A 24,897-nucleotide genomic window follows, 5' to 3' on the forward strand; every position below is an offset into this window, starting at 1 on the left:
GAGGGTGGCACAGACATTAGGTGAGGGTAAGAATTTGGTTCATTAGCTGTGATAATTTGGAAAAGCAAGAATCCTAATTCTTGATTGGTTATCTCTTTTGTGACCCTGTAAAAACACTGGAAGAAAAAAGATAAAAACATATGGGATTGTGGTGGAGATGGTGTGGGGGTTAAAAGTAAAGCTGCTCTTGCTGATGACCTGAGTTTAATTTCTGTTCCCAGCACCCACACCTGGAAGTGTACAACCACCTATAACTCCAAGGCTGGGAATCTGATGTCCCTGACCCCTGCAGGCACTTGCCCTCACACACACACACACACACACACACACACACACACATACACACACACACACACACACACACACACACACACAGAGAGAGAGAGAGAGAGAAAAAGAGAGAGAGAGAGAGAGAGAAAGGAGAATCCTTAAAAGATGTGAGATAAACAGTTAAGATATGAAGAAAAATATTACTTACTAGAAGAAAAAGTGATGTCAGAGCCATTGAGCTATGCTCCTTGAAGACAGCAGTTACCCAGACACTCAACCTTTGCCTCTTCTTTATCATCCCCTTCTCCAAAGCTCCTTTTTTTTTCTTGTTCTGAATTCATGTCTGTGCTCCTTAGCATGGAGGTTATGGGTACATGGTGCCACACACAGCTTTTCATAGGGGCTAGGGATCTGAATTCACGTTTCATGCCTGTATAGCAAGCCCTCTGCCCACTGAAGGCCTTTAAAGCAAGCCAGCGGCATCTAGCTCCTCCTTGGGTGTGACTAGAAACTGAACCTAGGGTTGGTCATGAGTGTGAGGCAAATACTCCACTCTAAGCAACGGCCCCTGCCCTTTCAAACTCCTTTCTATTTCCTTACCTGCTCCTTCTCTTTGTCTACATCTTTGTAGAGAAATGGGGACTTTGAATGGACCCATCTTACATACAGAAAGCCTGACACCACTGAATTTTGAGGCATTATCAGTCTTTAGAGAGTAGATACAAAGTAGGAAGAGAGTAAAATCCTAGCGTTTTAAATTTTACTTTTGTGCTTCGTATATTAAAATTGTATTCTGATATGCTGTGCATCTGCTTGCCTTGGATCAATGTCTCCAATCTGTGTGCTGTCAGCCCTCTGGCCTGAAACTGCTTATTTAGGGGAAAATGGTGGGGCCATCTGGAAATTTGAGCGACTTGAGTTTCTATCTAATTTCTAATATATGTTTTGATGGATGCTAATTATCTGGTTTATTTCATGATTTCCCCTCCTGCCTGTTTGTTGTTAGAGAAGCAAATCCTAATTGAAGATGAATTGTTTTTAAAGGCTTTGGATTTGGCGTCCCTTTCCACGGAGTATTCTCAGTACAAGGACTGGTGGTGGAAGGTCCAGATTGGCAAGTGTTACTACAGGTAAAGCCTTCCTTCCTCCTCTGTGAAAGTTTTAAGAGGGGAAATATTTTTGTCATCAAATATAAGAATGGGAAAAAAAAAAAAAACCTTTCCTCATGAAGCAATGACAACTTGGGCTTATTTGAGCAAAGTTTCTGAACAATCACATGACAGCACTGAGCTCCCTAAGTACTTGTCATACAAGGAAGCAGAGGCTGGACCTTGTGTGATTGTCACCAGACACTGGTTCATGACAGACCTGGGACTAGAACTCAGTGTGTTCACAACAGTCTGTCCTTCTGGCTCTCAATTTCTCACTTAAACAAATACCTCGTCTCTGTAGGGCACCCTACAGACAGGAGCCAGCCTGTTTGTGCCTTGCTTCATCTCACTCAGGACTCATGATACCTGGAGGTCGCTGCTCGGTGGAGAAAGATTGAGCCTCACAAGTGGGAAGCTCGTTGTTCAAATTCATAGAGCTGACGTGATACAGCAAGAATTTCAGACCCATTTTCTGGCTCTGATTCTCTTATTAATACTTTATTTACTTAAGACAGAATGTCACCATGTAGCCCAGGCTGGCCTTGCCTGCCTCCTGCCTCAAGCTTCAAAGTGACAGGACTACCAGCAGTCTCCCACAGCCAGCTCCTATTTCCATAATCCTTGTTGTTTTTCTAGGACCTGAATATTTTTAAATGTGCTTAATGTTTAAATATCGGAAAGAAAAGAGGTCAGCAAAGCTGTAACTAATTTCATGACTATTTAGCAACAAGTGCAATCCGAAACTTGCTGCTGATATTTAGACAATTTAAAACCTTTGGGAAAATGGAAAGGACAAGCATTCATATTTTATAATGGCAAATTGGTTTTATGATTAAGAATCAAGCTTGGCTTTGGTTATCATGAACAGCCATCAACATTTCCAGAGCAGCTCTGTGAGGAAAAGGAAAAAAATGGACTAAAAGTCTGCTTGTCACTGCTGTGGAAATTAAGATTACTTTCCACTTAGACATCTCACAGTAAAACTCTGAATTTTTTTTCTCACTGACAAATTGAAAAGTGTTTTGTACTAGAAGATAGTATGAGATCATTATAACATTAAAATCTTATGAATTTAATTCTTAAAGACAGTTTTAGCATCTTGAGTTTCCATACAAAACCTTCAGACATGGTTAATAATTAAAGGAAAGCTTAAGTCATACTCTTCCTACTGCCCACATATGGTGCCTTTATGTGACTGTACCTTCTCTCAAATGAGTGCATTTTACCATATTAAAGATGCCCTGCCTTTCAAAGCATCTTTACTATCCACTTAGCCAATATTTAACGAGCAGCTACTCTCAAATGGGATTACAAAGATTGATTAGATTGTCCGCACTTTCAAATGCTGAGCCAGACAACAAATAAGTATTATGATGATGATTGCCATTATTATGAAAGTGAAAGCCTGGCGGCACACTGAGAACCCAAAGGAAGACCTGGGACATCACTTGGAGAGGGCAAAGATGCCTCAGAGGATGCAACCCGAAGTTGGCTTCAGCCTCTTCGTTTCTCACCTACATTCTACTGACCCTACCTCTGTACTCCTGACCCTCTCCAGCACCCTATTCTGGGTATTTTATTGTCATTTACTGCAGCGGTTCTCAACCTTCCTCATGTGGAGACCCTTTAATCCAGTCCCTCATATTGTGGTGACTCCTGACCATAAAATGACTTCCATTGCTACTTCATAACTGTAATTTTGCTACTGTTATAAATCGTAATGTAAATATCTGATATGCAGGCTAACTGATCTATGACACCTGTTAAAGGGTCATTACTGCCAGAGGGGTTGAGAGCCACTGCTTCACTTCTGGGCATTTTAATATCTGTTGTTGAATTCTTACAGTGACTTCTCCCCTGGGTTTTCTGCCTCCAGTCTTATCTCATCAAGCCTTCCTGAGTATATGGAGGGAAATGTCACAGACAGCTGCCGTTAGATCCTTGATGGCTCTCCGTGTGGATTGTTAGGATTAGTGTAGTCTCGTTCTGTTGTCCAGCTCTATGTGCTTTCCCACATCTCACTCGTCACTTTGTTATGTCCTTTTCAGTTAAACTAGATAACTTCGCCTGTCCCTAGCATGCTGTGCACCTGCCGCCCATATGCTGATGTCGGAACTCCTAGAAAGGCAGCACAGCACACACCTTGTCTGCCTGCCGAATTCCCATCCACAACTTTCTTGATTCACTCACATTTCTCTAAGTAATTCCTCTCACTGGCCATCCCAGTGAATACATCTAGACTTCACTCGTCCTTACCTTAAGGATGCTTATTATCCTCTTCACCTTCATAGCTCTTAACATCGTCAAATGTGCACACAGTGATGCCGCACAGTTCTGTTGAATTCATTTGCAGAGAAAAGGTGGGAAGCTGGCAGGCACTGTCTCTCTGGACTCTCTGATACTGATGTGAATTGATTAACTTGTTGGCAGTGGCAGTATGTCTAAGAATGTTGTATGAATGTGTATGAACTTGTGTGTGTGTGTGTGAGAGAGAGAGAGAGAGAGAGAGAGAGAGATGAATGAATGAATGAGTGAATGAATGAATGAATGAGCGAGTGCATATATGGAAGCAGAGGTCAACTTCAGGCGTCATTTCTTAGGTGCCATACATACACCTTTTGGTTTTTCCTCAAGTTCTCTCGGTCTGAGGTTGGCCTATTGGGCTAGGCTGATTGTCCAGTAAGGTCCAGTTATCCGTCCACTTGTCTCCAGCTTCCAGCATTGGCATTACATGTGCAAGTCACCAGGCCCAGCTGTTATGTGGTTTCTGGGGATAGAACTCAGGTCCTCATGCACTCTACCAACTGAGCTATCTCTCTGTCCTCTAGAGTTCTTGGAATGTAGCCTGTTCCATCTTTTTGTTCAATAATTCTTGTGGTAAATTCATTTTATTTTGTATTAATTATGTTTTCAGAACTTTGGGGTTCTCTATGTATTTTATACGTAGTCTATGAAGTGGATGAGACCTTTGAAGAGGAAGGCGCTTCTTCCTCATCAGATGGCTGCCAGCTTTGCCGTAATCTGGTGAAGCCACCTTTGCTCACTTTCAGCCCACTTTCCAGCAGCTGCTAGTGTATCAGCGACACCATGCTTGAAGTCTACATCTCGAAAAATGGTCAAAGCTATTCTTTCCAGATTTACATGAAATCAGTACAATGAAGCATACTGTAAATACTCTTCAGCCTATTTTGCAAAGTATAATATCTAAGTAGCTCTTAGATTGCTGAGAATGAATAGTTAGTAAAACGCATAACAGGTCTACTGAGGACAAGCTGAGTGAAAGCTGTGTGTACTTCAGCGACTGTCCTGGTGGTGACAAAGCTCCTGGACCGGAGGCGGACACTGACATCAGGGCCATCACTTAGGCAAGGAGCAAATTTCAGATTCACAGAGGAGGCAATCCACTAAGGGCAAAGGAAAACAAGATTTGTAGAAGATTGATGATATAGCTATAGTATGCAAGTGGCAGTTGTTTTCACCAAAATAGTGTAGGGATAACTAAAGGGGGCTGGGGTGTCTTAGGGAAGGAGATGTTTTCAAGGAAATGCCATCCTTCAGTTCTTCCGGTAAAGTGGCTGCTCCACATTTATTCAGGTCACTTGCCATATGTGCAGCTGGTCGTAAGCTTTCACGGTGGTGAACTGATGTGACCTCACTTACAGACAGCTCTTGGTCCTAATGCAATGAGGCTGCCGTCTTTACACACCATTTGAACCATAGATAGCTCATGACTCTGGGAGACAGGTGGCTTTTGCTAGCATTTGTTACATACGTGTGTCTGTCAGCATGTACGGCATCACCTGCTTTGGTCTATGCTTGCTCTAGGATGAGATGTACCTTGTTCCTATCTTCAGGGCTTGAGACAAATGATGGAGTGAGTGTTGCTTTTTCAATTGAATGGCTAATTTTTGAAATGGCTATTTCTAGGTTAGGATTGTACCGTGAAGCAGAGAAACAATTTAAATCAGCTCTGAAGCAGCAGGAAATGGTAGATACATTCCTCTATCTGGCAAAAGTAAGTAAATATTCTTAATTTGAGTGAAAACTGTCTTAAGATGCTGGCCATTGCATGCGGGAAAAGTTGCCAGTTCCTTCTAGAATATTTGGCAAGTTAATATATTCAGAGTTTTTTTTTTTATAACAAGTGAAAAATAACATATGGAGTGAACCCACGGCACAAGGAGTTGATGGTTGTGGAAACGAAGAAAATTCCCTTGACAGATTGCTTAGCAGGACAAAAGAAAATACCACAGACTCACAGCCCTATAGGCACCAGAGAGGCATTTTTTACAATCTATTTTGTCCCAAACCTGAGCAGGATCCCTCTATACAGTCCAGACATCAGCTCGGCATCCTCCTACCTCAGACTCCAGTAGCTGAGATTCCAGGCCTGTGCTGTCAAATCCTGCTCTAAGAACAGGGGCCATTTCATAGACTGTTTTGTAGGACATTAGTTACTCATCCCTGCTATAGTAACTAATGCAAGTCTTACTTCTTTTTTATTGAGCAGGATTCAGTATAGGACATTGTAGCAGGTCTGTTAGTAAAGACAGATTAATTTAATCTATACAGTAACCCTACAAGATACGTTTTATACTTTCCTTTGTGCTGCTAAGGATGAGCAAGGGGTCATGTTTTCAGCACCACTGGGCCGCTAATAGCAAGAGTCTGAGTACATTGTGCCCCATGGTGTCGCCTGTAGCTCCAGGGCAAGGACCACCTAGAGTTTTTCAATACAGATTTCACATCCCTAAGCTGAATATCTAAAATCTGAAATGCTCCCGAATCTGAATTTATTGAATGCCAACATATTACAATTCATCTGATTTAAATTTCATACCTGATATTATGCAGTGTGTCATAGTTAAAACACAGGTGCACTAAAGTTATTGTGTAAAACTGCCTTACATGTAGATGGAAAAAAATCAACGAGAGGTCTGGAGAGATAGTTCAGCAGTTAAAGTGCTTATCTCTCTTCCAGAAGACCCAGGACCCAGGCCTAACACCCACATGGTGGCTCACAATCATCTGAACTCCAGTTCCAAGAAATCTGACACCATCTTTTTGTCTCCAAGGTTACCAGGCACACACATGATGTAGACATACACATAAAATAAAAATAGAAACAATAAAAAATAAAAACAATGAATTTTGTGTTTAGACTTGGGTTCCACCCCCAAGATATCTGGTTTTTCATACCCATATACTCCAGAATACCCCCAAAATCAGAAATTAAGAGCACTTCTGGGTTAAAACATTTCAGAGAAGTCCTACCTTATTCTCCCTTATTGGAATAAAGACACTTCCTGAGTCTCTTCGAGGACACTTTGAAAGAAAATGCTTGATGAAGTGGCAGTTACCTTGGCTTATCTGCAAAAGATTTCCAAGTTAAAAAGTGTGCTTTGTTCCTTGATGTTGTCTGTGGAGTTGGGGAGGAGGAGGATGGGGGAGGTTGGTACCCAGAGGGGGGCTTCCCATGCTAAGGGTTGGACTTGCATGAGGGGGTGCTGGGAGGAGAGGAAAGGCTGAGATCGGGTTGTAAAGTGAATAAATAAATCGAATAAGACAACAACAAACAAGTGAGCTTTGAGCAGAAGGAGTGTAAGGGCTGGAAGGGAGGGGGTGGCTCTGAACTGCTGTCCTCTGGGTATATCACGGCCATTGCAATCAGGGCCTCACAGCAGGCAGGGTTACCTGCATAAGACTCAGCTTAAAATCGGTCAGTGGTGGGTTGAAGAAGGGGCCTTAGTCCTGCTGAGCTTTGGCTACTGGGATGTTCTAGGGGAGAGACAGCCTTTGTCTTCAGTTGTGTATCCATTGGTGAGTCCAGCAGGTTTCGAGTGGGTAGCTCAAAACCCTTACCATGTACAGTTCCCTGGTTGAACTCAGTGGGTCAAGAAATAAAACAAAAAGACATGACAGAAAAGGACTTACAGGGAGTGGAGGGTTGGTGAGAGCAGGGGTGAGCTACTCCCCTGACCATTTTTTCTTATCACCTAGTCTGTGTGACAATAATAACCTTGCGGTAAACATTTTGATAAATTTTATGTACAACATGCACAAATAAACTATAGTCATTAGAATCTATTTATGTCCATGGAAAATTCTTACTGTAATTTCTGGGAGATAATTTGTTTCTAATCAATAATTAAAATTTGTCATGCAAATGCTATTATTTTAAGAACCCATAATCTTATTGAAACACATCTTACTTTTAGGTTTATATCATACTGGATCAACCTGTGACTGCTTTAAATCTATTCAAACAAGGCTTAGATAAGTTTCCAGGAGAGGTGACCCTGCTTTGTGGAATTGCCAGGATCTATGAGGTAAGGTTCATATTATTTTAAAAGTTGGTATAAAATTGAGGTTATGTGCTACTTTAAAAAGCTCATAGGCCCTTGGGGTGCTAGTAGGGAGCACAGTTTATAAAATTAAGATCGTTGGCCAGGATTCAACAGTACAAGGAGAAATTTTGCTGTGTGTGTTTAATTCAGCTAGGTTGTCATAATGAAGTAGCTTAGATACCTACAGGTCAATGATACAGGACAGGAATCTAACTTATTTCTCCTGTGTGGGTAGCCTGCTATCTCAGCATAATTTGTAATCCTTTCCCAAAGATCTGTAACATCAAATACCAGTTTTTCTCATTTCATATGGCTTGAGTGTTCATTAGTCTATTTGTCCAGCTTCCTACCAATCACATACTAGCTCCATTTCTAAAGTTTTCTAAAGGCGCCTGGTAGGTGTGCCTTATCAGGACTGCGGTCACAGTTTGAACTCTTACTTACTCTTACACAGTTTTAGATTCATGTTCTCAGGTACCATAGAAAGTTTCCGTTGCGTTCTCTTCCCTGCTAATTCCTGTGGCACGGCAGTGATCTGGAGTCCAGGTGAGGCAGTCCTCCACCTGGTTTTTCCCTTTACAGCTGAAAAATTATCTCTCTGCTCTTCCATATTGATTTTAAGACTGATGCCTCAAGATCTGTTTTCCTTTTATAATCCTGGCTGGCATACTGCCTAGGTTTTTAGTTACTGTTTGATTGATGTGTGGCAGGTAGGCTGCCTTTCTTCCCATTCTCAAGTATGACAGAACTTCAGGTTTGCCTTCTTCTTTGTCCTCCAGTGAGTATTTTGTGATTATTTCCAGAAAGAGGTTATGTTGGTAGTTACCAAGCCATGCTAAAATTCAGCACTTAAGTAAGACTTTCAAAACGCAGCATGCAGTGGGCTTACAAGGAAACTTTTGTTAGTACAAAAAAGATACAAAACAACATCAGTAAAGGGAAAAGGATCATGGGGAAAGTTCGGAAAAAGCAAAGGAGGAGCTTCCAGAAGACCTCTTCTGGTGGAGTGCTATGTGACCCTGCTGGCAGAGATGGGAATAAACACCTATTTATTCCCGCTAGGGCATCAGTGACAGACAAAAGGATGGATAACACCAATGTCCATGTGGGGAACTAGTGAGTGTTATTGGGGTTACCTACAGGAGTATAGGTGAAGGGTTACTTATAGGGACAGGAATGACTCAAAGACGGCTGCATGACCAAGGCCCACAGCAGCATGGGTGTCAGCTCACGGAGGCTGGACGCCGAGAGCATACGGCCCATCTACAGCCAGGAGCTCTACAGGTTGGAGACCTGCAGCCAGGTAGCTCCAGTAGTTGGGCTCTTCCAAGATAGCTCAGCTGATCTTTGCTTCTCTTGGGCGGTTGAGCTGGTGTCTGCTCCTCCAGGAGGCTTGGCTGACTCATTGCCTGAGCCTCTCCAAGGCACAGCAGCTTGTCTAAGACTACTGCTACTCAGCAGCCTCTATGGTGCATATATCCGCCAGGAAGGAGCAACCTAATGTATCTGGTCAGTTTCAGGGACTTCCTCAAGCCTTTGCATTGTTTCCTTCTTGAGCTTAATAAGCTTCCCTGCAGGATGGAAAGTTTCACCTCTTGTGTCTTAATGAGCTTGCCTGCATGGTAGAGTCACAACACAAGGAGCACACTTAATTCTCCCAGCAACAAGTCGTGACAGCTCCTGCAGACTGTTGTCAGCCAGGACTCTCATTAGAGACTGTATGTGGATACCACATGCCTATCATGTACTGGCTTTTCCAGGCTCTTCTACCGTTACTAGGTATCAGCATAAACCACATGGTACAAGCAGTGTCACACTAGCAAGATACTCTTGTCATCTGGGGCAAGTGTATATGAGAGCAGGAATCAGCTGAGTTCCCCAGTGCATACCTTTCTAAGAATAGCAACCTCAGGTCTTCTGTTAACTCTTTCCTGCATATGTGTATTCTGATGTATATCTATGAATGGCTGTATTACTGTGAATGGATATACTACTATGAATGAAATGTAATTTCTGTTTGATAGCAGTGAATATGAATGTATTAACTTTTTAAAAGCTAGTTTGAAAGTAGCTACTCTTCAAGTTTTAAGACCTTGTCCATAGATTCTCTTAAATATCTTTTTATAAATAAAACAACCATTTGCATATGTAGTTTTGATATTTTACTTTATAGGTTTCTTAGAACTTTTATATGCTTTAAACAAATACACCCGTTTTCTTTAAATTCATTGGATATTAACTTGTAATATTGGTTTAAAGAAAAGTGGAAGAGATTGAGAGTTGTTATATCTAGGCAATAGTATGTGAATAACTTTTGTTTTCTTATACTTTCTATATTTTCCAAATTTTGTATGAGGAACATGAATTCTGTGTTTTGTTTGTTTGATTTTATTTCTTGAAACAGGACCCAGACTGACCTAGAATTTACAATGTAGAGCAGGTTGCCTTTGTTTGTTTGTTTGATTTTTGTTTTTCGAGACAGGGTTTCTCTGTGTAGCCTTGGCTGTCCTGGAACTCACTCTGTAGACCAGGCTGGCCTTGAACTCAGAAATCCGCCTGCCTCTGCCTCCCAAGTGCTGGGATTAAAGGTGTGCGCCACCACCTCCCGGCTACAGGTTGCCTTTGAACATGGGTTGATATTCTCCCTCAGCCTCTCTAGTTCTGGGGATACAGGGTCAGGCTATCATACCCTACTAAGGAATTACATTTTGAATGGAAATAAATCCTTTTTAAATTGTCTAGAAAAATGTTTGCTTTTTGAAACATAACTTTAATACATATATATAAAGAAGACATTGACCCATGTAAACAAATACTGCCAATATTGTTTATCTTTACTTGTTGTGACCTTAAATAAATGGAATATAAACAGACCTTTGACCAAGATGCTTAGAAAGAAAAGAAAACAGAGTCACTTCCTGAAGCCAGGGGAATAATTCTTGCTGCTATCCATGGTGGTGACCTTTGGGTGGTGATTAGACCATTGGACTACGCCTTGCATCTTTCAGACCCTTCATCCTTTTCTTGTTGACGAAAGGTGCTGGCAGAAAGAGCTGGGAAACTGCTAACGTCTTCAGTACCTGGCTGCTGTTCGTCTATGTCTGTCTGTTGCAGATGCTGTTGCTAAGGCTGGGGTGGGCCATGGCTCTGGAGCAGATTGGCTTTTCCTTTGCGTCAGGCTCCCTGAGTGGCCTTCAATTCTCCATCCTCCTACCTCCACCTCTCGAGTGCTGGGATTGCCATTGTGAAAAGCCAGCCCAGCAACAGCGACAGCATAGAGTAGAAATGGTCTCGCATGGTATCTGCCCCTTGATGTTATAATTAATTTCCTTTCTGCCAAAGCTCACCACACCAAAGCCAGATTTCTAGAGGATTCCTTTCCATTGTGTAACCGTGGTTTGAGAGATAATTAGCCAAGTCCTTAGTTTGCAGCTACACTGCGTTTGCCTCTGAGGACTTCGCGTTTCTCTGGGGGTCTCTTCTGTTCCTCATGTTCATTTCCTGTTGCTATGTTCATTCTGCCATGAACCTAGTGCTCCGTTTTGCCTTGAACATGTTGTACTGCCTTGACTTTCTTGTGTTTCTTACAGACACTTGCTTAGATCATGTATTTTGTTGAACTTTTTGATGCTTTTTTTTTTTTGAGACATTTTAATAGAATGGCCCTTATTTCAACTATTCTTTGCTGGAAATGTTATTCTTATGCCCTTTCAACTTTATTGTGTGTGAAAATCGCTTTGGGCATATATTAAGAGGTTTAGGACAGGCCTTTTTGTTCTGTCATTTAAGTCCTGGCAAGCAGGACACGGGCTTTTATATTTGAACACACACTTGCTGTTTGGAGCAGAACCACACCAGTGTTCACGTTCTTAAGCAATTTGCAATTTTACTTCAAATAATCCAACTAAGTGTAGTTCATGTTTCATAAGTTGGCTCAGAAATAACCACTTTAAAAGTCACTAATATTAAGTTTATTGCACTCTTGAGGTGATATTATATACATGGAAGTGTTATTTTAAGTATATGCTATTAAAATCTGTCCTGGAACTATTATGATTTAACCAATTCTGATCCAAGAAAAAATTTAAGGACCAAAAGAGAGTCCATATGAAAATTTAGGATGTGACAAAGACTGGCTGATAAGTCAAATGAGTTATTATATTATTTGTTAAATAGTTTAAAAATAAAGCAAATGAGCAAATATTTCTTGTAGTGAAAAAATTATTTCAGCCAGATTTAAATTGCGTGTCTATTTGTATACATGTATGCACACATCTGTGTGAAGCCAGTGGTCAGCCTTACTGCAATCCTTAGGATTCATCAACTTGTTTTTGAGACTCAGGCTCTTTAATTAGTCTAACCTGGCTAATTGCTAGCCTGACTGGCTAACAAGCCCCAGGAATCCATGTCCCCAGTGCTTGGATTACACACATTTGCCACCATGTCTGACTTTTCCTTGTGGTTTCTGTGGATTGAACTCGAGACCTCAGTGTTCTGCAACAAGAATTTTACCGAGGAAGCCATCTCTCCAGTCTCAGATTTAAACCTTTTACAAAGAGTTAAAACCTCAAAATGTGAAACTACTCTAGTTTTATTTTTGCTTCTGTGATAAAATTTCCTGACAAAAACAACTTAGGGAAGAAGTTGTTTATTCAGTTTACAAACCCAGGTTCAAACTCATCAACGAGGAGAAGTCAAGGCAGGAAGTCAAGCAGCTACTTATAGGCAAAAGCAAGAGAATAAACACATTTTTGCTTGCTCTCATCTGGCTTTCTCCTTCTGTACTGTCTAGGACCCCATGCCTAGGGAATGATGCTTCCCAAAGTGGACTGGATTATCCCTATAGCTATAGTCAACACAGTTCCCCCACAGACATCCCATGGGATAGCCTGATCTAGATAATTCTTTATTAAGAATTCTTTCCCCAGGTGATTTCCCTGGTTGTGTCAAGTTGATAGTTAAACTCATCCAGCAAAGAAACTTTCAAAGGAAAAAAACCATAGGCACATTGTATAATTAGAATGATGAAAATCTTTTTTTAAAATTTGCTTAGTTATTTTTATGTGTATGGATGTTTTTCCCTGTGTATAAGGCCATGCCACAGTTCATGATTGATGCCCATGGCCAGAAAAGGGCTTCAGATCCTCTTGTGAGCCATCCTCTGGGTACTCGGAGTGAAACTCATGTCCTCTGGAAAAGCATCCAGTGCTCTTTCTTACATGAGGAAAATCATTTTAAATAATACCAAGTCATAAAGCCACAACAGCAAAGACTGATATTGGAAAACTTTTATTTCCTATATGGATTTCTTTTTCTTTCTTTTTTCTTTTTTCTTTTTTTTCGAGACAGGGTTTCTCTGTGTAGCCCTGGCTGTCCTGGAACTCACTCTGTACACCAGGCTGGCCTCGAACTCAGAAATCCGCCTGCCTCTGCCTCCCAAGTGCTGGGATTAAAGGCATGCGCCACCACCACCCGGCCCTATATGGATTTCTTATATATCAAAGCTAAGCATAGTGGTGCACACCTTTAATCCTAGCACTGGGAAGCCAGAGGCAGCTCTGTGATCTGCCCCCCCCCCAAAAAAAATCCTATATAACAAAAATTAAAATTTAAGTAAAATCAAACTAAAAGGTTAAAATATCAACCAGTGAAATGCCTGTCACACCTGGGACAGATGACAGGTGACATATGACTGCCAGGTAGGTATGGTGGTCCTCGTGAGATATTATCTCTTGATCTTGAGCTCCGCAGCCTCCCAAACAGAGGCGAATACTTTTCTGTTTATTATAAGCTACCCTGCCTGTGTTCTATTATAGCAGCACAGAATGTCAAAAAACAAGAGGGCAAAAGGCAGGCTAGCTCAGAAAATAGACAAAGGTCACAAGTTGGCAGCTCACAGAGGAGCACGGATGATGCCTCATACATTAATACCTGGTCTCTGTCAGAATTTAACACTAAACCAGCCGCATGCCACCTTCCACTTGACTGGATTGACAGAGGTGAAGAAGTTCCACAGAACCTAGGTTAAGAAACTCAAAGTGTGCACACTGTTGGCGGGAGCGTGCGTTGTTGCTGCAGACCTGGTTGCAAACCTGGCTCTTGGTTGGACAGTTTTACTTCTGGGAATTTCCCACCATGGTGTACAGATTTTATACCCTGTTGGTTAAAAATGTAAAGAAACCAAGGTTCACCAAGAGGGCCTGGGTAATTTGTGATCTGTGTGACAATGAAACACGACTGTGTAAAAATAAAAACAACAAATGCAAATGTCTGTTTTGTTCAGAGGGTACCGAAACGTGGTGTGCACATACAATCCCAGTACCAGGGAGGGAGTGACAGGAAGATTTCTGGGACTTGCTAGCCAGCCCATCTAGCCAATCCAGTGAGCTCTCACTTCCACATGAGACCTTTTCTTAGAATAAAAACAAGGTGAAGAGCAGCAGAGGAAGTCAGCCAGCATTGACATTTGGACTCCACATGTGCACACATGCACAGACAAAAATGTACACAGAGACACCACACACATGAAAGAAAATGTGCTTTGGTTGGCAGTTGACCACTTCACTGAGAAAGAACAGTGTGTCAGTGGGCTTGGTTTTAAGTACCTGTAGCATAGCCTAGCTGGGACTCCCAGGCCAATGAGCTGCCCTGTCTCAAAAACCAAAGTGGCTGGTGCTTGAAGAATGACATCTAAAGTTGACTTGTGGCCTCCACATGCATGCCCATACATGAGTGCATCCCTACACATAATACACATGCACACACATATGCATAGAGACACAGAAAACCCATTTTCACATTTGAACATCTCTGACATTGGAGTGCGTCCTACTTTACATAGCATGTTTCCTTTCATTACCATGTAGTCACTATACAGAATAATGGGTTTCATCATGACATGCTCCTGCATTTGTATCCTTAACTTTCAGCTTATTTACCACCCTGTCATTCTCTTATGCCTTCCCTCCTCCTTCCTGCTAACCCTCTTTCTATTCTCCTATTTCAAGTCTTTTCTTTTTAAGTATAGATTCCACATATGAGAGAAAACATGCCTGTCTTTCTGGGCCTGGCTTCTTTTCCTTAACATGATGGCCTCCACTTCTACCTTTTTTCCTGCAGATAATTTTGCCTTCGTGATGGCTGAATAATACTCCATTGCATTTATATACACCACACTTTCTTTTGATCCATGTAGCCAAATACAGCTGTTGTGTAGTTTTTCTCATCTGCAGCTCTTGTGAGAACCTGGCAATTATTCCAGTTAGCCAGCATGGTGAACATGGTAATTATCTCTGATTCCTGCCTGGAAGCTTTTGTTGACACCTGCTGGTTAGAAGCAGAAAGCACAGGCATCCACATTGCAGGAGTTGTCAGGAGCTTGGGAGCGAATCCTGAGCAGTGGTGGGGAGCACTTTTAAGGAGCACTGCAGAAGATGTGTGCATTGGCTTGAGATGCTCATTCTACACTGTGTGCCTGTCAAGGCCGCACATCGTGTCCCGCAAACATACAGAATCATTAATAAGATTTGAAAAGCAAAGCATTAAGTGTACCGACAGTACTGTTTTGAAAAACCTGGACAGGGATGACCAAGTGAAAAGAGGACTTGGAAGAATTTGACTCCACATGTGAAAGAAATTACTTTACATATTATTTTATATGCATAAAGTATGCAGATGTGGCTTAGGGGTATCATCCTGGTCTATGTGAATCTTGTATCTAAAAAAGTTCTGTGTTTAAAGAGCACTGTGTGGCGGTTCAAACCTAACATGGATAAGAGTCCTCCCATGAAAAGAACAAGCGTGTGGGTGACAGTGAGTGTCATGTGACTTGAGAGGCAGAAGAGATCTGTGTGTAGTTAGACATAGCAAAGTTTTATGGAGGATGGACTGGACCGTGAGGTAGATTTAAGCAGTGGTAACCTTTATTAATAATATCTGTTGAGCCAGATGTGATGACATTTGCCTGCGGTCCAGCTGCTTAGGAAGCTGAGTAAGGGTGTTAGCTCAAGCCCTGGGTCAAGCCCAGAGCCGGCAACACGGTGAGATTATACCTCAAATTTTAATAAAATTAGTGTTAGATCACAGGCCCACTAGCTGTCCTGGAACTAAGGCTACACCCCTCTCTGTCCCAGAGCTGATCAAGTAGCCTGTACTGCACTGACAGTGAATTCAGTCCCCTCCTTTCCACTTGCTGCTGTGAGCAAGCCCAGTCCCCCAGTTCCTAGACTTAGCACAACCACAGCTTGTGTACTTTTATCTAGTGCCTTCCCTTCTCATGTCTCCTGGAATGCAGGCCAGGCCAGCTTAGGTCTCAAGCAGTGGAGCTTGCCCACCCCATCCCACTCCAAGAACCTGTAAGAGTCAGGAACCACCTTTGTCCTTGAAAACTGAAGGTTCTTTTCCTCCAGGACCCTCGGCATGCCGTGTGTATTGGGCGTTTCTCCTGATGGAGCTCCCTTGAGGAAACTGAAGGCTTCCCTTTAGTACCGCATTACGTTGCCTCTGGATGATGCAGTCTCTCCCGATGCTCTCTCAATAGTGGCTTTCCTTCAACTGTCCCTCGCCACCATGATTTCTCCCCTAATAAAGGTCATCTAAGAGTCATTCGAGTAGGTTCCTTTCTGCAAACCTGATTTGTATAAGTCAGAGCAATTAGAGAACTTTATCTGTGATCGCCGCCATTTTTACAGATGGATACAGTGACTACAGAGGCTCCTTTGTTTTTTTACGTATTATGTATTTCTAAGCTTGGTCTGGGTTGCCTTTCTTTCTTAGACCTGGTTCTTCTTAGGTCTTGTCCTCCATATCTGGAATGCCCTTCAGTCAGCCACCAGGTGATTTCCTAAACATGCTGCAGTATGATTGTGCTGTGCCTCTGTTTCTAATCCCCTGATGCTTCTCTCAACTCTGCAGGAAGTCCAAGGCTCTCTCTCCACAGAGCCTCAAAAGGCCCTGGCCGCCTCTCTGCTCTTCTGGGCATTGCTTCTTTTCCAGGATCACTTGGGAATGTTTCTTGTAAGTGTTTTCATTTAGGCTGGTGTAGTTTGGTCTCTCTGCCAAGTGAGACTGTCCCCACAGATGGCTCCGACACCTCATCTCATTTGCATCTCTGTCAGACAGAGCCTCTTCCAAGGTGACCACTAACAACAAGCAACCCTGCCTCCCTTGCTCTCCGCGCTCACCTTACTGTTTCTTTACATTGCACATCTTTTCCTGACATTATGTCCTATACTGACTCATTTGTTTGCCTCTCCACCAGCTGTCACCTCCTTGGGGACGATGACTTCATGCTTTCGTTCGTATTTTGTCCCTCCCGTCTAGAACAGAGTCTGACATATGGCAGACTGGAAATAAATATTTGTTGAATGAATGAATGAACTTAAATCAGTCAGAAAAAAAAAAAGCAGGTCCTTGTCCAGTGGACTAAAGTGTCGCTCTTCTCTCTGGATGGGGAACAGGAAATGAACAATAGTTCATCTGCAGCAGAGTACTACAAAGAAGTTCTAAAACAAGACAATACTCACGTGGAAGCTATCGCCTGCATTGGAAGCAACCACTTTTATTCTGACCAGCCGGAGGTTGCCCTCCGGTTTTACAGGTGGGCTTTAAATTGCACCTGCAGGGAAAGTTGGTGAAACAGTGCAGAGGGTTGGGGGGAGGTGAAATGAAAATGCAGACAAATTATTCATTCTCTGTAGGCTACAGGTGTATAAATCTAGGACTGCATCTCTCAGCCGCTCGCTGAGGAGTCAGGTGGTATTCGGTACTCTGGGGGTAGGGAGGGTGTGGGCTGGCACCCTAGAGAAATGTACCTGCACGGCCAAGTTCTCATTTTAGTTCATGGTGGGTGCCTGCTAGTCGTCAAGAAACAACAGAAGCTAAAAAGCTACTTAAACCTGTCACTGCCTCTTAATACCACAAAACCTAAAGACGGTGAGGCCGAAGCAGGAAGGGACTTGCAGTTGCTCTGTGTTCAGAACTTTGGGGAGGACTTAACCCAGGGTCACCTGCTCTGTGAGGTATTTCAGCTTCTTCCAAGCCTTAGAAAATTGTGGTCACTGGTTCTGTTTAAGCACACACTTATTTTATCCTGCATGTGGCTTCTAAAATGCATTTTTAAGCATCCACTATTTATTTGTGTGAGTGTCTGTATGCACCATGCCATACTTGTGAAGGTTGAAAGATGTGAGTCCCAGGAATCAAACTCAGGCCATCAGGCTTGGAGACAGACAGCTTTACCTACTAAGCCATCCCTCTGGCCCCTGAAGTTCACTTTGACCCAGTGGCTTCAGCCCTTGTAGTACAGAGGAGTAGATTGACAGCTGACAAGTCCTTCCCAAACACATGCTGGGAACATAAAATACAGAGATGCCACCCAGCGCACATGCAGCCGGCTGTACCCTCTATCCCCAAAGTGGGTCACAGGCTTCTCACAGCGGCTGAGCTGGCTTCTCCTTTGTGTGTTTGAACTCTGGGATTAATGATGTGGAGAAGCAAAGTGGGGCTCTTGAGCTGCCATGGGAAAGCTAGTGGGGAACACAGAGAGCCACCTGCAGAGACATCTCCCATGGCAGAGGTTCATTGGCTCCTCTCTGCCATGCAGCACAGACAGCAGAATCCAGGGTGCAACTGCAGGCCTAGTGGTAAATGCGCTCCTCAGGCTGGATCAGGCCTCAGAATTCACCAGACATAGGCCTCTGAAGTAACACATGTGAACTTTACTCTCTGTGACTTTCTCCTTTTTAAATTTCTCCTTTTAAATTTTTTTATTTTTTATTATTTTATTTTATTTTATTCTTTATTTACATTTCAAATGTTTTCCCCTTTCCTGGTTTCCCCTCTGAAAAACCCCCTATTCCCTCCCCTATCCCCCTGCTTACCAACCCACCCTCTCCCACTTCCTGGCCCTGGCATTCCCCTACACTGGGGCATAGAGCCTTCACAGGACCAAGGGCCTCTCCTCCCATTGATGATCGACTAGGCCATCCTCTGCTACATATACAGCTGGAGCCACGAGTCCCATCATGAGTACTCTTTGGTTGGTGATTTAATTAAAGCTGTTGGAATACAAACCATCAAACACTTTTCTGATCTTGTCCCTGGACACATACCCTGTGACAAGCTGAGAGTGTTGCTTTAAACGTTTCTTGATATGCTTGTGTTAATGTTTTTGGGGGTCCTAAAGTTCTTAAATGAATTCACTTCTAACTTTGGAGAAAAAAGTTTCCATTTATAAAGGTAGTCTGAGAGCACGTTTTGTGTTTCTCCTTGAAAAGGCGCCTCTTGCAGATGGGAGTTTATAACTGCCAGCTTTTCAACAACCTGGGGCTATGCTGCTTCTATGCCCAGCAGTACGACATGACTCTGACCTCGTTTGAACGTGCCCTTTCCCTGGCTGAAAATGAAGAAGAGGCCGCTGATGTCTGGTACAACCTGGGACACATTGCTGTGGTATGTTATGTGTGTGTGTTTCCTGTTATAGATACAGTTACCATACCCTCCTGTGAAGCAATTCTCAGCTATCGTAAATCCAATTGACAATTTGGAGATTTGTGGGAGGCATTTTATATCTTCAAGTTCAATCCATATACGGACCCCACACCTCGTTCCTGTGGCTGGTGCTCGTTCTCCCCATGTAGCTAGGAAGTGTTATATGCAAAGTGAGGGGGGCTGTGGCAGAGGGAGGGATGTGGCTTCTCGTGTATAAACACGTGCTTTTCTTCGCAGGGAATAGGAGATACAAACTTGGCCCATCAGTGCTTCAGGCTGGCCCTGGTCCACAACAACCACCATGCTGAGGCCTACAACAACCTAGCAGTGCTGGAGATGCGGAAGGGTCACACTGAACAGGTCAGAGAGCTGCCACTGTCACAGTGGGCAGTTGGCTTAGCTGTCATTTTATGTGCTATGCTACTAGCTCTAGAGTCTTACAGGCCTGGGCTTGAATCTCAGCCTTCTTAAGTACTAGCTGTGTGACCTGGACCAAGTCATGTCACCTCGCTGAGGCCAGAATTGGACATTGGACTTAATGGGAATAATGTACATGCCACACCTTCTCTGCCTTCAACACTCTGTCTCCCAGCTACAAGTTAGCTGTTCCTGTCAGCACCCTAGTGTCTGCCTTCTTTCCTTTCTCTGCCACCCCTATACCCACATTACTCAGAAGCCCTGTCAGCCCTAACTCACCATGGTTCCACTTCTCTACCCCATGTTCATCTCTTTCCTGCACTAGCCCAGGTGCCTCTGATCTGGTCTTCCTTCTACGCACACATCTCTGTGGGGAGTACTTTACCAACTGAGCTATGGTCCCTGCCCCCCACTACCAGGGAGATACTGAATGGCTTGATGAATGAATGAATGAGTGAATGAATGAATAATGCAGAAGCATGTAGATGAATTGTAATTCAGCTACATGGATGCACTGATCACATCCAAAGACCTTCTAGGTTGGTGTTATCTGGCTGTAATGCAGGCAAGCTAGTACACACCTTCAGTCCCTCTGGCTGGAACCCTTTAGTCCAAGCAGCATCCTTTAGTTTGACAGAAAGAGTCAGAGATAGGATGCGCCCAACTCTCAGGAGAAGAGCTATTTAAGAGCTTTTAAGGGAGAGAGTGAATTCAGTCAGTTTGGTCAGTCAGTTGGGGTCAGTGCAATGACTGCAGTGAGCAGAGGTGAGTTTGGTCCTGAGTTCATGCAGGTCATGTGGAGGCAACTGAAGCCAGAGAATAAGAAGGAGCCAGAAGATTAGAACAAATTACCAGAGTTAAGTTGAAGCCGAGCAGAGCAATTTAGTGAACAACTGAGAGAAGCCTGGTTGAATCAGTCAGCTTAAAGAGGAGTTTGAGAACAGCTGAGTTGAACCAGCCAGCCAGAGTTCAGAAAGAACTAGGAAAGGGTAAGCTTATTCGACAATAAGCTTCTGAGATGACAATTACACCTGCAAATAAAAGTTACTTTTACAGTAGCACATCCCCTCTGACTAGCCTAATGGTTTTGTTATAAAACAGTCTTATTGTATTACTGCTTTGCTAAAATCCTCCAATTCCATCTGTTTACACTGGGACTAAAACCCAGGCTTCCCACTGTGGCCTGAGTGGTCCTATATTCTGGTCTCTCTATCTTTGAGACCACAACCCTGTGCCCCTTCCTCACTGACTTCAGGTACATGGAGCTATATCCTACTGCCCTCCAGACACACAGTGGTTTGTCTCGCTGCAGGCCTATGCAGTGTCCCCTGGGTCTTCCAATGACAAGTTTCTTTTCATCACTTGGGCCTTAAGTCCCATCTCCTTAGAAGATCCATCCAAATATCAGTCTAAACAAAAGCCCTTGAGGCAGAAAACCTCTGTGGTCCAGTATACTGCATGCTGTGTTCTTCTCATTTTACCAGCTATTGATGTGTGGAGAATGAAGGCTGTCAGCTGTTTGAAAGCAGAAACCTCATTTGTTAATGTAACTTCTGCATTCTCTACACCAGAAACAGTACCAGTGTGTGGAAAGTCTAAGTCGGTGTCCTGGAGGGGCTGGGGAGATGGCTCAGTCAGTAAAGTGCTTGCATGCAAGCGTGAGACCCCAGGTTCAGATCCCCATCACACCATTGCAGCATGTATCTGTAATAATACTGTGAGGCAGTGTGTGTGTGTGTGTATGTGTGTGTGTGTGTGAGTGAGAGAGAGAGAGAAAGAGAGAGAAATGCTCAAGAATGTACACATCCCATGGCACACATGTAGAGGTTAGAGGACGTGTAGAAGCAATTCTCCCCTTCCTCCTCTTCTACCCTCTGGGTTCTGGGGATCAAGCTCAGGTTACCAGGTAGCAAGTGTCCTTCCCTGTTGAGCCATCTCACCAGTCCACTGATTTCAAGTATGTTTAAAAGTTTAATATTCACCCTGCGAAATCTAGTTTCTATATGAATAGGTGTCCTCTTTTTTTTCTATTTCAAAAAAAAAAAGAATGAATTTGTCGTCAGAGTCATGGATACAAGTTTACAGTTTGGGGAGAGTTGTCCAGTGGCTTCATATGAATTGTGGTCACACATGAGCATCTCCTCCTACTCCACAGTCTCTGCAAAACATGATCCTTGAAATGTAATCTTAACTGTTGTGCTTTGAGTACTTGAGCTAGCTAGTTTTATGTCTATTTGACACAAGCTAGAGTCATGTGAAAGGAGGGAACCTCAATTAAGAAAATGCCTCCATAAGACCAACTATGGGCCATCTTCTTGACTAATGATTAATGTGGGGAAGCCCAGTCCATTGTGTGTGGTGGTATCCCTGGGCTGCTGGTCCTGGGTTCTATAAGAAAGCAGGCTGACCAAGCCATGGGGAGCAAGCCAGTAAGTAGAACCCCTCCATGGCCTCTGCATCAGCTCCTGCCTCCAGGTTTCTGCCCTGCTTGAGTTCCTGTCCTGGCTTCCTTCAGTGATGGATTAGCATGTGGAAGTGTGAGCCAAATAAACCCTTTCCTCCCCAATTTGCCTTTGGTCATGGCATTTTATCCCAGCAATAACAACCCCACCTAGGACAGTACTTTAAAGAAAGCTTGTCACTTCCTGTTGCTATTTCCGCTTAGCAAAAGGATCATCCATACATTAAGTGCTTTCTTGCTCTCACCCAGTACAGAACTTTGCACTTGGACATGTATTGGCTTTAAGTCGTTATTAGGGAATAGATAATCAGAGCCTCCAGAGTTGGTCACCACCAACAAAGCTTAAGTCAAGAACACTTGTTTTAAGCATTGAGAAGATTATATTTGAAATGGTGTATGATACTGAAGTGCAAACTTTATGAGGCACTGGTTCTCAAATAACTTACATCTACTCTAAAATGTCACTTCTCTCATTCTCTCCTGATGTGTGCCTTGCTACTATAATTTTGCTGCTGTGTCTGTAGTAAGCTATGTTCATTACATCATTGTATTTCCTGAGAATGCCATCTGTATTTCCACGGGATCATTCCAAGGTCCCATGCCAGGTTTTTTGTTTTAACTTAAAGAAATCACAGATATACTGCTGATAGGCACTCCTACGTCCTACATCTGCTTTTTCTTCTTTCTTCCCCACAGGCACGAGCGCTCTTAGAAACTGCATCATCTTTGGCACCCCATATGTATGAGCCACATTTTAATTTTGCAACAGTCTCTGATAAGGTATTTTCTTTCTTTATTAATTTATCATCTGACACATTCTTGATCTTTCTTGGTTTAAAAAATACAGACTGAAAACAAAATTTTAAACCTTATCTTTCTGAACAGAAGGTCATTTTTTTAATCTGAAAGAAATGACTTTTTAAAAATTTTTATCACAAATATCTTCACTTCAGGAGATTATGTAATAAACTTTATCACTGGATACTGACTAAAACACCAGTATAAATTGCAGGAGAAATCTCTATGTTTTAAAATATCACATTTAATCACTAAAGAAACACTTGTTAGATAATTCCTGGTTCAGGAAGGATTTATAATTGATTTTTACAGCAAGGGGATCCTGTATGTTATCTGCAGATCATATTTCCACCACACCTTTCTCAAGATGGTTATGAATTAACAATCATGGATACTGTTTCGTTATGAATAATATGGGGAAAGGTAACTGGTAATATTCTGTTGCCAATCATTTAATGTCCAGGAGCCAACAGGAAGACTGAACTGTTTTTTTTTTTTTTTTTTTTGAGACTAGCCTTAGCTATTCTAGAACTCACTTCTGTAGACCAGGCTGGTGATCTCACACTCTCAGAGATCCTCCTGCCTCTGCCTCTTGAGTGCTGGGATTAAAGCCATATGCCACCATGTTTGGTGAGTGAGCTGTTTTTAATAAGATGTTAACAAGCAAGCCAGAGCATGTCTCCACTTTACCATGAAAAGCAAGTCTGTCTTCAGGATTAATAAACAGTTCAAGGAGGATTCCAGAGTCTGAGGCCAGCCTGGTCTACAGAGTGAGCTTCTGGGACAGCCTGGTCTACAGAGTGAGTTCCAGGCCAGCCTGGTCTACAGAGTGAGTTCCAGGCCAGCCTGGTCTACAGAGTGAGTTACAGGCCAGCCTGGTCTACAGAGTGAGTTCCAGGACAGCCAGGGCTACACAGAGAAACCCTGTCTCGAAAAACCAAAAAATAATAAACAAACAAACAAACAGTTCAAATGTTTGTGATGTAAATAAGCGGTCTTATTGACTAAAGACATAAACACAGTATTTTTATATCATGAATACAAGAGTATCCACACATGTCTGATTTGAAAATAGAAGAAGCTCTCACTTGTCTTACAATTTTAGGGAAAGTTGCTAAGTATCAGCTCCTATTGGAGGTGCTCTGCGTGTCTTCTGGAATGCTCTCCAAAACCCCAGGGATGTCTTCCACTTGAGCCTCTCTGTACTAGGTAGGCCCTGTGGTCCGCATAGAAGACATAGCAGTGAATGAAACAGACAGAAACTTGTACCTCATGATGTCTGCATTCTCACAGAGGTTACAAGGCATTTATAAAAGCTGGGAATGGAGATAACAAGTCTGTAAAACCCTAGACGCTGGAGACTAAGGCAGGGACACTAGTTCAAAGCTAGACCAGCAAGAATCAGTCTCAACCAAACCCAAACAGCAGGGGTCTTTAGGTGATGGTTCAGTGGTTAAGAGTACTTGCTGCTCTTCTGAAGGTCCAGGAGTTTAGTTCCCAGTGTCCATGTCAGGCGGCTCCCAGCTGCCTGTGACTCCAGCTACAGGAGGTTCTATATCTCTAACTTTGACAGCACCTGCACTCACGAACACATAATGAAAAATAATGAAAAAAAAAATCAGTCTGAAAAAAAAAAACAAAGACACATGCTAGAGCCACGTGGTACTATGAGCGCCCACACTGAAGCCCGCTCCCGTGGCACCTTCCATCTCCCACAGCTGGCACGCAGTTAAACTGCACAGGCACTTCTTCCAGGAAGGTCAGTGCACCTTAGTGACGTTAGCTCAAAGGATCCTTCTAAGGTAGGTTAGCAAACTACCGTAAAATAATAATGCTGAAATGTGCACTTGGGAGGCAGAGGCAGGTGGATTTGTGAGTTCGAGGCCAGCCTGGTCTACAGAGTGAGCTTCCAGGACAGCCAGGGCTATACAGAGAAACCCTGTCTCAAAAAAACCAAAAAAAA

At 42.9% G+C, this 24,897-nt stretch overlaps 1 protein-coding gene across 6 annotated transcripts in view; it reads left to right on the forward strand.

Annotated features, from left to right (window-relative positions):
- Ttc8 (tetratricopeptide repeat domain 8) overlaps window positions 1–24,897 on the forward strand; it is a 54,291-nt gene that overhangs the window by 27,774 nt on the left and 1,620 nt on the right. For 4 of the 6 annotated variants that reach the window (XM_031355640.1, XM_031355641.1, XM_031355644.1 and 1 more), the window contains 8 exons: window positions 1,315–1,400; window positions 5,349–5,436; window positions 7,640–7,750; window positions 16,682–16,783; window positions 17,227–17,366; window positions 19,045–19,219; window positions 19,496–19,618; window positions 22,833–22,916. In XM_031355640.1, the coding sequence (XP_031211500.1) occupies window positions 1,315–1,400; window positions 5,349–5,436; window positions 7,640–7,750; window positions 16,682–16,783; window positions 17,227–17,366; window positions 19,045–19,219; window positions 19,496–19,618; window positions 22,833–22,916 (909 nt within the window). The remainder of the gene's footprint in view (window positions 1–1,314; window positions 1,401–5,348; window positions 5,437–7,639; window positions 7,751–16,681; window positions 16,784–17,226; window positions 17,367–19,044; window positions 19,220–19,495; window positions 19,619–22,832; window positions 22,917–24,897) is intronic. The other 2 variants (XM_031355643.1, XM_031355642.1) reach the window with 1 other exon arrangement.

This window comes from Mastomys coucha, unplaced genomic scaffold (genome assembly GCF_008632895.1).
Source record: "Mastomys coucha isolate ucsf_1 unplaced genomic scaffold, UCSF_Mcou_1 pScaffold6, whole genome shotgun sequence".
Taxonomy (NCBI): domain Eukaryota; kingdom Metazoa; phylum Chordata; class Mammalia; order Rodentia; family Muridae; genus Mastomys; species Mastomys coucha.